The 13,760-nt window shown below is 44.1% G+C and overlaps 1 protein-coding gene across 1 annotated transcript in view; it reads left to right on the top strand.

The window, feature by feature from the left end:
* chsy1 (chondroitin sulfate synthase 1) overlaps positions 1–6,868 on the top strand; it is a 49,829-nt gene extending 42,961 nt beyond the window's left edge. Inside the window, exon 3 of the mRNA XM_064336635.1 lies at positions 3,970–6,868. Within this exon, the coding sequence (XP_064192705.1) occupies positions 3,970–5,565 (1,596 nt within the window). The 3' untranslated portion in view covers positions 5,566–6,868. The remainder of the gene's footprint in view (positions 1–3,969) is intronic.
* Positions 6,869–13,760: the final 6,892 nt, after the last annotated feature.

Here is a 13,760-nt window from a genome sequence, read left to right as displayed (position 1 = left end):
GTCCTTGCTTCCCTCCCCTTTCATCGTTCCTGCTAGCGCACATTTTCACGTGCTCGATTTCACACCCTGCGCAGCGCTGAAGTAAATCCTCAGGTGCTGATTGCTAAGCAGGATTTGTCCGTGACGCTCGCGCGCATCGCGACTGTAAGGTCATTCCCATGGTTGCCCCCCCGCGGCTGGTGAGTAGCTGCCGTGCGTAACAGTGTATCCCTGTGCGAACTGACCGTACAGCACAGTCTCATGTAAACAGCCTCGGGCTTGCACCTTACTGCAGCTCATAAAATGTAAACACGCGCTCTGAGATTACGAAGGGGCGCTGCTGCATTGTTTCCCTTTGGTTGTACTGTGAGTTTTATCACAGATTTTTCCTTCCCAGACAACTTGTAGAAGGCCTCATTAGAGCTGACATTAAACAGAAGGGACTGGTTGTTTACCCGAGTCAACTGCTCAATCTGTTATCCTCTTACTATAAATCTTTTGGTTGTGTCGTTATTTGTTTAGGCTGTGGGGCTCTGGAAGGACAGCCTTATCAGAAGCACTAATGGGAAAGCTGCAGTTCTCTGGCTCGGTGTGATTTGGGGAAAGTTTGAGTTCTTTGTCTGTATTTGTCATTGTAAATGTGTAATTGTAAATGATTGGGAGGGAGAGTGCTAAAGCATTCAATGAGAACTGTCACTGCAAACCTAACGCAAACAAACCAAAGACTTTGGAAGTCAATTTTCTTTCTGTGAATACAAGGCTATTGTCATGACCATGTTGTCATGTGGTTGCTCTCGTTTATGGAACAAATTCTTATTGGCTCTTTTTTGAAAAGCACATACCAATGGGCCCTGCCCTGAAGGCAGACAAACATTTCTTAGAAATGTAATTTACATTTTTGTTTTTGGTTTTGTAACACCTCATCAGTGTGCACGCATAAGAATGTATGGTATTGTACACATTTCTGCTTAGATGTTTCATAGTTTTCATTACATCACACATCAGTAGGTCACTCAGTTGCATGAAATGTTTATTGCAGTGTTGTGGGGGGTCTGCCATGTTCTGTTAGTTTACACTGAAACAGTCTCTTACTCTTACTCATCACAGAACAGGTGTTTTTGCGGAATACAGCCAGCATGCGAATCATTACCGTCAAAGCGAAAGACATAAATTCATTGTTCTGCCGCTTAAGCCTTTTTTAATAAGGCTCCCTGGGGGGTCATGAGATCAAAGTGAAACGAACAGTGTGAGCAGGTTAATGGCTGTAAAAAAAATTGTTATAATGAGTTATAACTGGCAGTTAAGTAGGGTATTCAAAGGTCAGGCAATTACTGGAGCTCTAATGAAGGAGCGGCCATTGGAAAGCTCAGCAAACATCCGGACCGCTGTCCGCTCACAGCTGGACGAGGCCTAGCAGACGGCGTGACCCCGTGCTCTGGCATTGTGCTTCAAGCAGCAGTGTTCTACTTGGCTAGCAAAACCAGACCGAGCATTCTGTAGCCAGCATCGTCCATCTCGTTCTCCTTACTGGTTATGGCAGTTTTATGATAACCTGAAAGTACAGCAGTAATAGTTACAGTTGTGGGAGGAGGGGAGCCTCCGTTCGGAGCGTTCTCTGTTTCACCACCACACTGCCCTTTACTCACAATCCAGCGGAAAAAAATGTCTAGCATTTACACAGGCAAACGCGTAACACTCGGTAACATTTACACAGGCACTGGGGTAGGAACAGCCTTCCTGCGGAGGGCCACCCGCGTGCTCATCAGGGCCGGCACCCGTGTTCTGTTGAGAGCGGACTGCGCGAGTCGGAGGATTTGTCAGTTAAACGCGTAGGTGACGGTGTCAGTTTGAATTGCAGGTCTCTGTCTGTGTTTGTGTCTCAATCACACTTTTGGCACAAACATTAAAAAGCCCAAGAAGCTGGGCTTGAAGGAAAATTGCCCATTCAGAAAAGTGGTCCCGTGTGTGTCTAGTTAAAACCCATTATGAATTTGTGCCTGTTCTTTAATTGCAGCCCCCTACGGTTTTGTTTTCTGCGTCAGGTTTGTATTACAAGGGGGAGTTCAGCACCTCTGCAAATGTATGGTTATCCAGAGTAACGGCTCTGACTAAGCACACTGTACTGCATTAGACAGTAGACAGTGTTGGAATGGGGATATATCCAGGCTGTCTTCCTCGCATTGCGTCTGTGAAGGGCTTCTGGTTGTGCTCAGTCCATAAAGACGCTGACCATTATCACAGGCCTGTCGTCACAGATTTAAGATCGCACTGGCAGACCTTATCCTCATCCCCCAGGGTCAGGATGGGTTTATGTCAGTCAGTCTCCTGGGTTACTGTAGTACTGCGTGAGTGTTAAGTAGGGAGTGTGTACATCTTCAGCTGCATTGCTTCTTGTGTGGGTGTGGCTGGTACAGCAGTGGCTGTTTTTGGCTGGACCGCAACAGCGGGTCTGTGACTGAGCGACTGAGTGAGTGATGAAGTTACACCATTGGTCGGCCGGATCACGTGTGTTAGGTCCAGCCACATACTAGGTTTTGACCTGGTCTTGTTCTATGTGTGTCTATCCTTCATTTTGGCATATTGTATTTTCATACCTTAATATTTCACACCATGTTACTGAAGGCTGGGAGGTTTTTTCTTCTTTTTATTAAACTCTGCTGGTTTTTATTTTTTGTTTAGACTGTAGATCAGTTTTGTTTGTAATGTAGATAGTCCCCTGTGAATAGCCCTGAGTTTGTATATTTATATGGGAGCAATGTGAAGCACAGTCAAGCTAAAACAAGCTAATTGCTGCCAAGGCATCATTCTGTAAATTATCTTGCTGTTGCACCCGAGAGATCTTTTTTTTTTTTCTTTTCTTTTTTTTTTACTCTCTGAAAAAGTATTTCCTTGCAAGCCTTTTACATTATCAGGAGACGTACCATTTTGTGTTGTTCGAGGAAACCAAATTAGTTGTATATGATTAGCTGTTTTGAATTAGAAGTGACGTACAACTACACCATAAATAACAAATGCCAGTAACATTAGTTGTGCCAGTGCCTCTGAATGTGATGTAATGACACAGTGGCCTTGGCCACAGAGCACAACTTTGACTGAAGCCTACCATTGTTTAGAGCTTGGCTCTCGCATCTGTTGATAGCTTGCCTGCTTGTACATGTGGAGTTGTGTATCCAGTGACGGAAAAAGAGTTGCTCAATTCCTGTGACTGGACACATTTGGGTTTTGCTTTCCAGTCTCATTTCTTCCCTCCTGCCGTCCATTTCTGTGTATGGCTTTTCCCAAGGGGACCGATCAGTGGCCACATTCCAAAAACTATCCTCTCACATTGGCCTTTTTTTTAACATAACCATTTTTGGCAAATAGACTCCTGGCTCCCTAATAAGTTCTTCATTAGAAGTCAACAGCACAAAACTTTCCTTCTTGGCCACGGCTGAATTGCTGCCAGTGGAGACCGTAACAGCTGTACCACAGTTTAAACATTTGGTCCCCCGTGATTTGAGTAACATTAGGTTTTTAAAGCTTCGACAGGTTTTGAGTCAACATTCCCCACCAAAGACTTGCTCCTCGTCAATATTTGGTCTTTCACGGCACTCACCAACAGTGTGTCCCTTGAACCCATTATAATTAACACTAGGGAGAATTTTCATGGCTTCTGATAAACGGCATCTCTGTTGAGTGTTTTGATACTCCTGATCCACAGGAAATGGCTAGCCTGGTACTGCACAGCACTGTTGAACTTGCAGGATGCTGGCAACGGGGCAGTAACCCAGCTTAAGGGAACGGAATAATTTCATGCAAGGAATTAGTGCAGTTAGTGTTTGGCTATGTCAGTTGGTATTTTAATGGTGAGGGTTTTATTATTCTTTAGCGGCAGATGCTAGAGGCATTTGTATCTTAGGGATAACGTCATAATTTGATAGTAATTTTCATGACCAAATTTTATCACCGCAGTGCCAACAAATGACAACATTTCTTCCTCTTCATTTCCAGATGCAGCAGCTGTTCTACGAGAACTATGAGCCCAACAAGAAGGGGTACATCCGCGACCTCCACAACAGCAAGATCCACCGCGCCATCACCCTGCACCCCAACAAGAACCCGCCCTACCAGTACCGGCTGCACAGCTACATGCTGAGCCGCAAGATCGCCGAGCTGCGGCACCGCACCGTGCAGCTGCACCGCGAGATCGTGCAGGTCAGCCGCTACAGCAGCTCCGAGGTGCGCAAGGAGGACCTGCAGCTGGGCGTGGCGCCCTCCTTCATGAGGTTCCACCCTCACCAGCGCGACGACGTCCTGGAGTGGGAGTTCCTGACGGGGAAGTACCTCTTCTCCTCGGCCGACGGGCAGCCCCCGCGCCGCACCATGGACACGTCGCAGAGGATGGCGCTGGACGACATCATAATGCAGGTGATGGAGATGATCAACGCCAACGCCAAGACCAGGGGCCGCGTCATCGACTTCAAGGAGATCCAGTACGGCTACCGCCGGGTCAACCCCATGTACGGGGCCGAGTACGTGCTGGACCTGCTGCTGCTCTACAAGAAGCACAAGGGGAAGACCATGACCGTGCCCGTGAGGAGGCACGCCTACCTCCAGCAGACCTTCAGCAGGATCCAGTTCCGGGAGGAGGAGGAGATGGACGCGGCGGCGCTGGCCAGCAGGATCAACCAGGACTCGGACTCGCTGTCCTTCCTGTCCAACTCCCTGAAGATGCTGGTGCCCTTCAAGCTCGGGAGCTCGGGCTCTGACCCCAAGGAGCCCAAGGAGAAGAAGATCAACATCCTGGTCCCGCTCTCGGGACGCTACGATATATTTGCGCGCTTCATGGCAAATTTCGAGAAGGTGTGCCTGGTGCCCAACCAGAACGTCAAGCTCCTGATCCTGCTGTTCAGCACGGACAACAACACCGAGCGGGTGAAGCAGACGGAGCTGATGAGGGAGTACCACATGAAGTACCCCCGGGCCGAGATGGAGATCAGGCCCGTGTCGGGCCCCTTCTCCCGGGCCCTGGCCCTGGAAGTAGGCTCCTCCCACTTCTCCAACGACTCCTTGCTTTTCTACTGTGACGTCGATTTGCTGTTTACAGCCGATTTCTTGAAGAGGTGTAGGGGCAACACGGTACTGGGAGGGCAGACGTACTTCCCGATCATCTTCAGCCAGTACGACCCCAAGGTTGTCTACGCGGGGAAGGTTCCCAGCGACAACCACTATGTGTTCACCTCCAAAACCGGGCTGTGGAGACACTATGGCTACGGCATAGTCTGTGTATGTAAAGGCGACCTGGTTCGAGCCGGGGGCTTTGACGTCTCCATCCAGGGCTGGGGCCTAGAGGACGTGGACCTTTTTAACAAATTTGTCCAATCAGGAATTAGACAATTCAGAAGCACAGACACTGGTATAGTGCATGTTCATCACCCTGTGATATGTGACCCCAACCTTGACCCCAAACAGTATAAAATGTGCGTGGGGTCCAAGGCCTCGTCGCACGGGTCAACACAGCAGCTGGCTGAACTGTGGCTCGAAAAGAATGACCACGGCTTCCGAAAACTCAGCAGTAGTAATAACCAATCAATGAGGACAGCATGAACAAAATGGGGATGGACCAAGCTGGCTGAATATCAATATTTTTAACTACCTAATTTATTTTCTACATTCACACACTCGTGCAGACAACTCGGATATTTTGGAAATACTTTTTATAAGACACAAGCATTCATGGGACTTCAAATTCAAAGTTTTAAAACAATAATGTTAAAAAAAAAGAACATCATTCTTTTGTGTGAACTTAAGAATGGAAACGGTAAAGTTTAAGGAAGTAAAACTTTTGAAGTCTTTTTCACAGAGTTCTGACTGTTCTGTATTATTGTAGAGACTGGGGTATGGTGGGTACTCTAGGTAATGCTGTGGAACTTGATGAAGTCCTAGAAAATTCAGCTTCTCATAAAAGGAAAAGCATAGTATCATTCATGTGAGCCTTGGATTTTCACCAGTGGTATTGGGGTAAATGTATTTTTACTTGTGAATGTTTACAGATGGGAGCATAAATTTGCAACATCAGCAGGCAAGATTGATGTCTGAAGTGACAACGATCTTAACTATCATCGTGGGCCATAGATTTACATGATTTGTCATGTATTTGTTTTTTTAAATATATTTTTTTATAATGCAGAACAACACTGTTTTTGGTTTGTGTGAGTATGTGTTTTTTTTTTGTTTGTTTTTTTTTTAAAACATTTGGTAGAAATTCATCTCTCTACTTCTTCGAACAAAACCTGCTGCATCTGATATCTGCAATTCATTTCAGCTGTCTAATTTATTGAATATAATTTCACTTTTCTTTTTTTTCCTGTTATCTGATTTTTTAAGAAATTGTTTATTTAGAAGGATTGTATAACCATCTCACAGTTGTGGATAGTATTTTCTTTTCATTTCTTGGCAAAGTGTTTGGATTACCAAAGAGTTTTTTTTTTTGCACAATTGCGAGGTGTTTGTTGTGTCTGAGGACTTGCAGGCAGGACACAACATGTACTGTAGAAAAGGCTCGGTGAGCCCTGTGAGAGCACATGTGGGAAAGCTTATAAATACCTGGTGTTTCAGAGCTGCGAACAGTCCAGTCCTCAGCTTTTCTGACGACCCCCCCCACCCCCCCTTTGCGTTCGGACGCCTAGCTGCACGCCCTAGGGCGTGGAGTAAATGGCCCTTTCACCATCGCAAAATCACTAAAATTCCTGGAGAAGGTTTTTTAGCCGAGTTGTCATTATCCAACACTGGGACGGGACGGCTCTCCTGCAATAGTCTTATCTTCTTGACATTTCTGTCCTGTCTTGGCCCTGGCCGACTGGGGAAAAAGGTTTTATATTTAAGAAATAAATGGAAAATGTTTATTAAACACAGTGTGCTGGTCTATTCATTGGACGTTGATTCGGGCAACTTTTTAAACGTTTGTAATTAACCCCTAAATGACCTGTTGTAGTGTAGAGTGTTTACATCACACACTGTCCAAAAGCACCTGCAAAGGCCGCCATTGTTTTTTTTTTTTTACTTTTAATAAGGTTCCACAAAAGAATCAACCTATTTTATATTAGTCCTTCAGAAATACGTGTATCCCCTAAAAAAATCTATAATTGTAATTGTTTTCAGCACAGGACATGAGTTGGAAATGCAATTCTGTGACGACCAGGCTGTTAAAGTAGTGCTATAATGAAAGAACCTGGGAAATGCCTCAATATTCTGTGGCCATTCTCTTAAATCTTGTACTGTACATTTCCCATTATCAGTCCAGTGGACACAGAATGGCAAGAAATGGATCTTTCCGTGAATGCCACAATGTTTATTAGCTTTATTTGGATCCCCGATCAAAGAAGGCCCCCGGCGTGCTGACGTTAGCATGCTGTCTGCGTTTTATAGTTTCTACTGTAAATTCCTTGAATTGTAGCATATGAAGTACATAGCATTCATGTTCGCAGGGAACGCATTGCAATATTTTAAAGCTTCGGGCAAATCGGCTCCGCGGTGGAAAAAGCCAAGTCTGCTATGTAACCCTGTACTGTTTATTTAAAATGCAATAAAACCGTGGGTGCAGGGTTCCTGGCACGTTCCAAGGAAGGCTCATAAAGGGAGGAAATGGGACTACTGTTTTGCCCCGCTTATGGCGCTTTAAGGGAACTAGCCTTATTTATTGCACTTACCACGTGCACGCCAGAAAAAGTGCTCTGAATGGGGGAACCCCCTGCTGGCTCCCAGATCCCGTGGCGGAGGAATTGTTCTGGCACTGAAACGCTGAGCGAGCACGCTCCAGCTCCCCTTACTGTACTTTACTGCCGAACACAATGTTTGAGCTTGATTCGTTAGCTCTTGCAAATAATGTTACCAGGGAGACTTTGTAGGCTGCGCAGAGGAAAAGAATCGCCTCTCTCTTCCACGGCCACCGATCAACAGTCCCTCCTAAATGTAACCGAAAGCATTTGAATGCGACCTCCTGTTGTAATTAGCATGGTCACGCTTGTCAGTAATCAAGTGCTCTTAAAACCGGCCTAGTGCCCTTATTTTGCATGTGTCATTCGCAAAGAGAGTAATTGTAGTTTGCCGCTTTGGTAGGAATAGGCCTATGTATTTTGATTCAGTTGTATTACTATTTGTATCAGTGAATGTTGGCAGCCAGCCAAAGAGTTGTCCACATGAAAAAGAATCTGCGGATCTGTGAGGTGGAATCTGTTTTCCTGAGTGAAGGGCTGTGCTATAGAGGGTCTATGTAATAACCCCCAGAGGCTAATTCTAATACCTGGGCTGTAGTCCTCTTGTCTACCAACAACAAAGGATACAAAGAGAATCCTCTACCTTGAAATTGGGCATGGGAAAGTGAAGAGTGTTGAGAGAGGCATTAGCAGGCATTGTTGACAGAGCTCGCGTAGCACAAGTCAAAGCCCCTCTGTTTATTGGAAACATTGGACTCGATGGGAGCCCTTGAGCTACTGGTACAGGATGCACCTGAATCATCCTGAACATGTTTTTGATTGTTTTGCATAATTAACAATCAAGCCAGGTTAATGAAAGATCACCCATTGGCTACCAATTCCTTTTAAATTGATTATGCGTTATTTAATGTTGTGGCTCTAACTTGGTCACATTGTGAAAATATTTAGATAAAAATAAAAAATTGGTTTTAAATTCTGTTTCAATTAAATTACTTCGTTTGGAGACACGGTAGCTAATTAAAGCACTCCAGATAAATGCAATAATACATAAATTCCAATTAGTGTTTGTTAGCAGGCTTATTAATCACCAAAAACAGGTTCAAGACCACTATCGCGCTCTCCTGCTGCCACTGGCATATTTATACAATTATGAGTAAATGATCACTTCCTTGTTTTCGTTTCCTAATCTTACCTCTAACTGAAAGGCAATATGCACAAAAAGGCCTTTATGGTTCCCCGTTTTAAACCTTTTCCATATGTCTCTGACCCCTTGTGACCACAGCATTGATAAGAAATCCCAATTTCCTCCTCATTTCCTTCGTTTTATGGGTCAGCTCTCCTGAGCTTTCAGCTTGGCCATCTTTGCCTCCTGCTGGCCTGACAGAGGTTACGATCAATGCATTAGTTTGACATGTGACCTCATTAAAAGCCCCTGCAGCCTCAGCCGGTCCGCTTCATTCACCCACGAGAGCAAAGTCCCGATCCCGTAGCCCAAACCACCTCCACCCCCCTCCCACCCCCAAGTCATAAGCTTGCACAAGATTGCTCCCCAACAGGAGGGCAATGGAGAACATATGTTCTAAGAGACGTGGCAGTTTTTGAGTTGCCGTTTACAGTAGTTTTGACTGTTGTCGTCTGCGAGGCCACAAGCGGCTTCTCTTTGAACGAGCTGTGCAAGAATGCTTTAAAACGCGGCGCCGTGTCCTAAAGGTCCCTTGTCGGCCAGTTTCCTCTAACACCACTGTTTACGGCTTCAAAGTAAGACCAGTAGAAAGTCAATGAGTCATATGTGGGGCAGTGTTAACCACACCCTGAGACTTGGCCCTTGTGAACTCACAAAGTGAAGTTTCCTAATGTTCAATTTCCTAACGGCAGACGTACAGAACTGCTTCCTTTCTGCAAAGCTGCCGGTCTTGGGTTAGTTTGTGCTCATGCGCCCACTGGCAGTCTTGCAGAGAAGTGCAAGGAAACGTTGGTGAACATCGATCCAGAAAAATTATTACAACTTCAAAAACCTTCTCGCTGGTTCTTAGCACTCTGTTTGCCATTCATGGACCCTCTAAGGAGTTGACGGCACAAGCAACGAGTTATTAATTCCTGCAGCACAAAGAAGAGATCAATGAGGTGAAGGGGAGTGAATGTTTTCCAGAACAGTATTGGTTGCCCTGGGAGTTTTGGCAAACCCAAATTCAAAATTTTAGCTGTGTCTCTAAAACTCTTTAAATGCACAATGGTGTTTTGAATAAAGGGTTCTGTGGCACCATCTGGGTTTCATAATTCTAACCAGCGAGACAGTCTTGCTTTGAACAATATCCCTCAGCATCACTTTGAAAATATAACAGAAAAGGATTATTTTCCTGTGTGGACCATAAGTGGTGTTCACTCCTGACGTGCGTATAAAGGAGCACTGGCGAGGCAACAACTCAGTTTGTCTTTGACGTGCATTCTGATCTGGCATTGACAGAATGAAAGTTAATACTATTGTATGTACTATTGTACTATTGCTCATCAGTATTCAGTTGGTTAACGAAACCAAAGTGCTTTCTACGTGATCTGTTGTGAATTTGCACTAACCAATTGAATTAAACAGAGGAATTTCGAGTTTCCAGTCTACAGTGCTGGCTCTGCGCAGAAAGGTTCTTCTGTGCACCTCTCCAGAGAGGGTGCGGAAGGAAACAGTGGATCGTGGCTCCGCTCTTTCTGTTCTTCCCCTCCTTTATCAGGAAGGGCCGCAGGAGAGGCACAAAAGGCACGGTATTTGCTCATCTTGCTGTTTGTGTAACGCTGTCTTCCATGAGCGAGCACTCCTAGGCTCCGGTGGAGAAGGCATCCCTTTCCTCTTCGCAGCTCTGGCCCAGCCCAGCGGCGAGGAGAGGCGGGGAGAGGCGGGCAGACACCGTCTGGGAGCGGCAGATTTCTGAGTCACTCTCCCTCCTTGACCTCCTTGGCCTGTGCTTGGCATTGGGGAAAGTACACCTCAGCTTTGTACAATGCTAAATAACCTAATTTTATGCCTGCCATTCTAGCTTACTTTCTGACCTCTATGTCCTCATATGTGCAGCTCTTTCAATACAAACTGTTTCTTCCCATGGGGTTTGCAAATTTCCTCTGGGTAAGAGTGCCTGTGGAATGAATGAATGATAATGACAATAATAAAAATACTTTATAATACATTTTGCAATAAATTGGTACCAGACATAAGTAAACATCTGCAAAAAAGTGAAAACAAAAATCTTGCTGACATATTTATAGTGCATTAGTTTAATAGGTTTAAAATGTTTAGTTGAATAGATTCAATTCATATTTGAAAACAAGATTTAATCGAGGATGACCAGATTCTCTGGAGGACTGTATATACAGTAATGCAATGAGAACCTACAATAATGCCAATTACTGCCTGAAAACCCATTGAAATATGGTATGACTGAAATATGGTCAAATTAATTCTCAGAGTAAGTCAGGACACATGAAAAAGGGCTTGAAATATGGGACTGTCCTGGGAAAAACAGGATATCTGGTCTTGATTTAATCACTGTACCATCAATAGACTAGATTAACTGTATTCAGGGCAAGAGAGTGGAGGAAGTGATATGCTTGCAAAATATGACAGTTTTAAAAGTACAATGGTACATAATTAAGCGGTTTGGCACATATCCAAGGCCTGTATAAGACTTAAATATTTCATATAATTCACATATATATAAAAGTAAACTTTTAGAATTAATGGCCTTTTAATTATACCTGCAATATAATTGGCTGTAGCAGCTGTTTTACCCAGAAACTTTTTTAAAAATGAATACCAAAAATCCTCCATTACATGTTCATACATGGAGTGCAGTAATTAATGAGATGCTTTTCTCAAACACTTAAACAGCTTGAACCCCATTTGAAAGGAAGAATGAGATTTAATTTCTGTATTACATGCAATTGGGCCATAAATGTGTACCATGTTGTGTGCATACAATTGTTGGTTAATGAGGTATGGATTTTTTGAAATGATAAACATTTACACTAAATGTATACCCTTTCAGTTTCCAATCTGTAATTGGATTGACTGTAGCTGCCATATCAGTTCAGATGTTTTCTTTTGTTAATTTTATCCACATTAATGCATTTGGCTGGTAACAACATATGGTGGATAGTGTCTGCATACCAATTCGCTCAGGGGCGACATAGCTCAGGAGGTAAGACCAATTGTCTGGCAGTCGGAGGGTTGCCGGTTCAAAAACCCCGCCCTGGGCGTGTCGAAGTGTCCTTGAGCAAGACACCTAACCCCTAACCCCTAACTGCTCTGAGAGGCATCAATTGTAAAGCGCTTTGGATAAAAGCGCTATATAAATTTACTCATCTGCACGTTGCATTCAAATACAGAAAACTGAATGATGCTACCTGGCTGATGATTTTGCAAGTGAACTATCTCAAAAATGTTAGAAAATCTGCGACAGGCCAATGTGTTCAAGGTTGGTCAGGCTCCAACATTTTATGGTTGATATTTTGTACTTTTATGTAATGACCAATGTACATGTGATGCAAGCCAAACCAGATGTTCATTCACAAGGGATTTGTATTGGGATATGTCCAACTGTAAACCTTAGTGAGTTTTTGAGAATCTTTTTTTTAAATGTTTGCTTCTCAAAGTGGCAGAAAAATAAGAGCTACACGCAATTACAGACACACTTCCTGTGCTCAGCCCCTTCGAAATAGGTGGATAACAATAAAGATGGAGATTGGAGATTATTTTGCGCACACATTGTCTCAAGTAGGTCTGGCAAGGGAATGGATCGGACCTCTGGAGTCACTCTACTCCCAGGGAACAAAATGAGTCCCATCGTCTTATAACCGCACAATGTTTTGATTACATGTCTAACTGTTACCAGTCCTGGAGGGCGAATGGGTGGAAAGCGTTTCTCTAATTTCCTGCAGGGTTCGGGGTGTGCCGTGTCCCTCCCTCTGGACAGAGAGGTGTCTAATCTTGAAACAATCAGTGTGTGCCCTGCAACCTCCCGTGGGGCTTGCACATCAGCTGATTCCCTGTATTGTCCACATTGGTTTCTCAAACTGCTTCCCTCGACTTGGAAAGAACTAGCATTCAGTCTGTTCCTGTCATCTGGGGGCCACATGGCATGTGTGCTTTTCAATGGTACAAGTTGTTCCAAGATTTATACTCCCCCTGCTTCTTGAGTAGAGACTCTAGGAAGAATGACGGCATATGGGGCTTACGTATTAAGTAGCAAAAAGTAAGGCCAATATTTTTAAAAGACAGCTTAGTAATAATAAACAGTAGCATTGATAGCCAAGGTTGAGGGTTGTGCTTGATGTTGTTAGCCCATGTCAACAAATTCTTCTATATTATTCCCTCTTGTGAATTGGTTCAGCATTATTCTATTGCTTCAACAGTATATTTTCCTTGTGAAGAGTGACAAGTAATTCGTATCTTGGAGCTGGCTCATATGGTCATAGCTCAATTTCTATCACGCGAAGCATCTTCATGTTCAAACAAACACTCCTCGAACAAAAAGCCAGAATTTTCCAGAATATTCCAGGACACTTGGTCCCAGTACAACTATATTATTGCTGAGTCGTAAGATGTTGCTTGTGACTCAGCTCACAGCCCACTGTGGACAGAGTGAATCAGTTCTCTTAGAAGATGGTCTCAGTAATGCCTTGTTTTCTAATAAAAAATGAGTGAACAATTAATCTGTAACCACTTTATGGAAACAGAAGGATATAAAGGGATAAACACTCCTTTTAAATTATAATTTACATGTTGAAATGGTCTCCTATTGGCTTTTCTTCTGCCATAGAACTGGGCGGAGAAACGTCTGTTGCGTACGCGCTGAAGGTTGCCAGAAACATGGTGGTCAGAGGGCGGGCTTGTCGTCATCTTTAGCTTTGCCCCCAAGTACAGTGCATCAAGCCAAATCTCCCCAAGACATTAAACCGCATGCAGCAGTACCAAACAACAGACCCTTTGTTTACACTAGAGGAAAGGCAAAGTTAGAAATGGTTGTTAATATCCTTAACCAATACCAGCTCATATCATTGGATCTTTATATATTTTCAATGAATACCATCTTATTGCATTAT

The sequence above is a fragment of the Anguilla rostrata genome, chromosome 5 (genome assembly GCF_018555375.3).
Source record: "Anguilla rostrata isolate EN2019 chromosome 5, ASM1855537v3, whole genome shotgun sequence".
NCBI lineage: Eukaryota > Metazoa > Chordata > Actinopteri > Anguilliformes > Anguillidae > Anguilla > Anguilla rostrata.
This window is presented reverse-complemented; position numbering and strand designations above follow the sequence as displayed.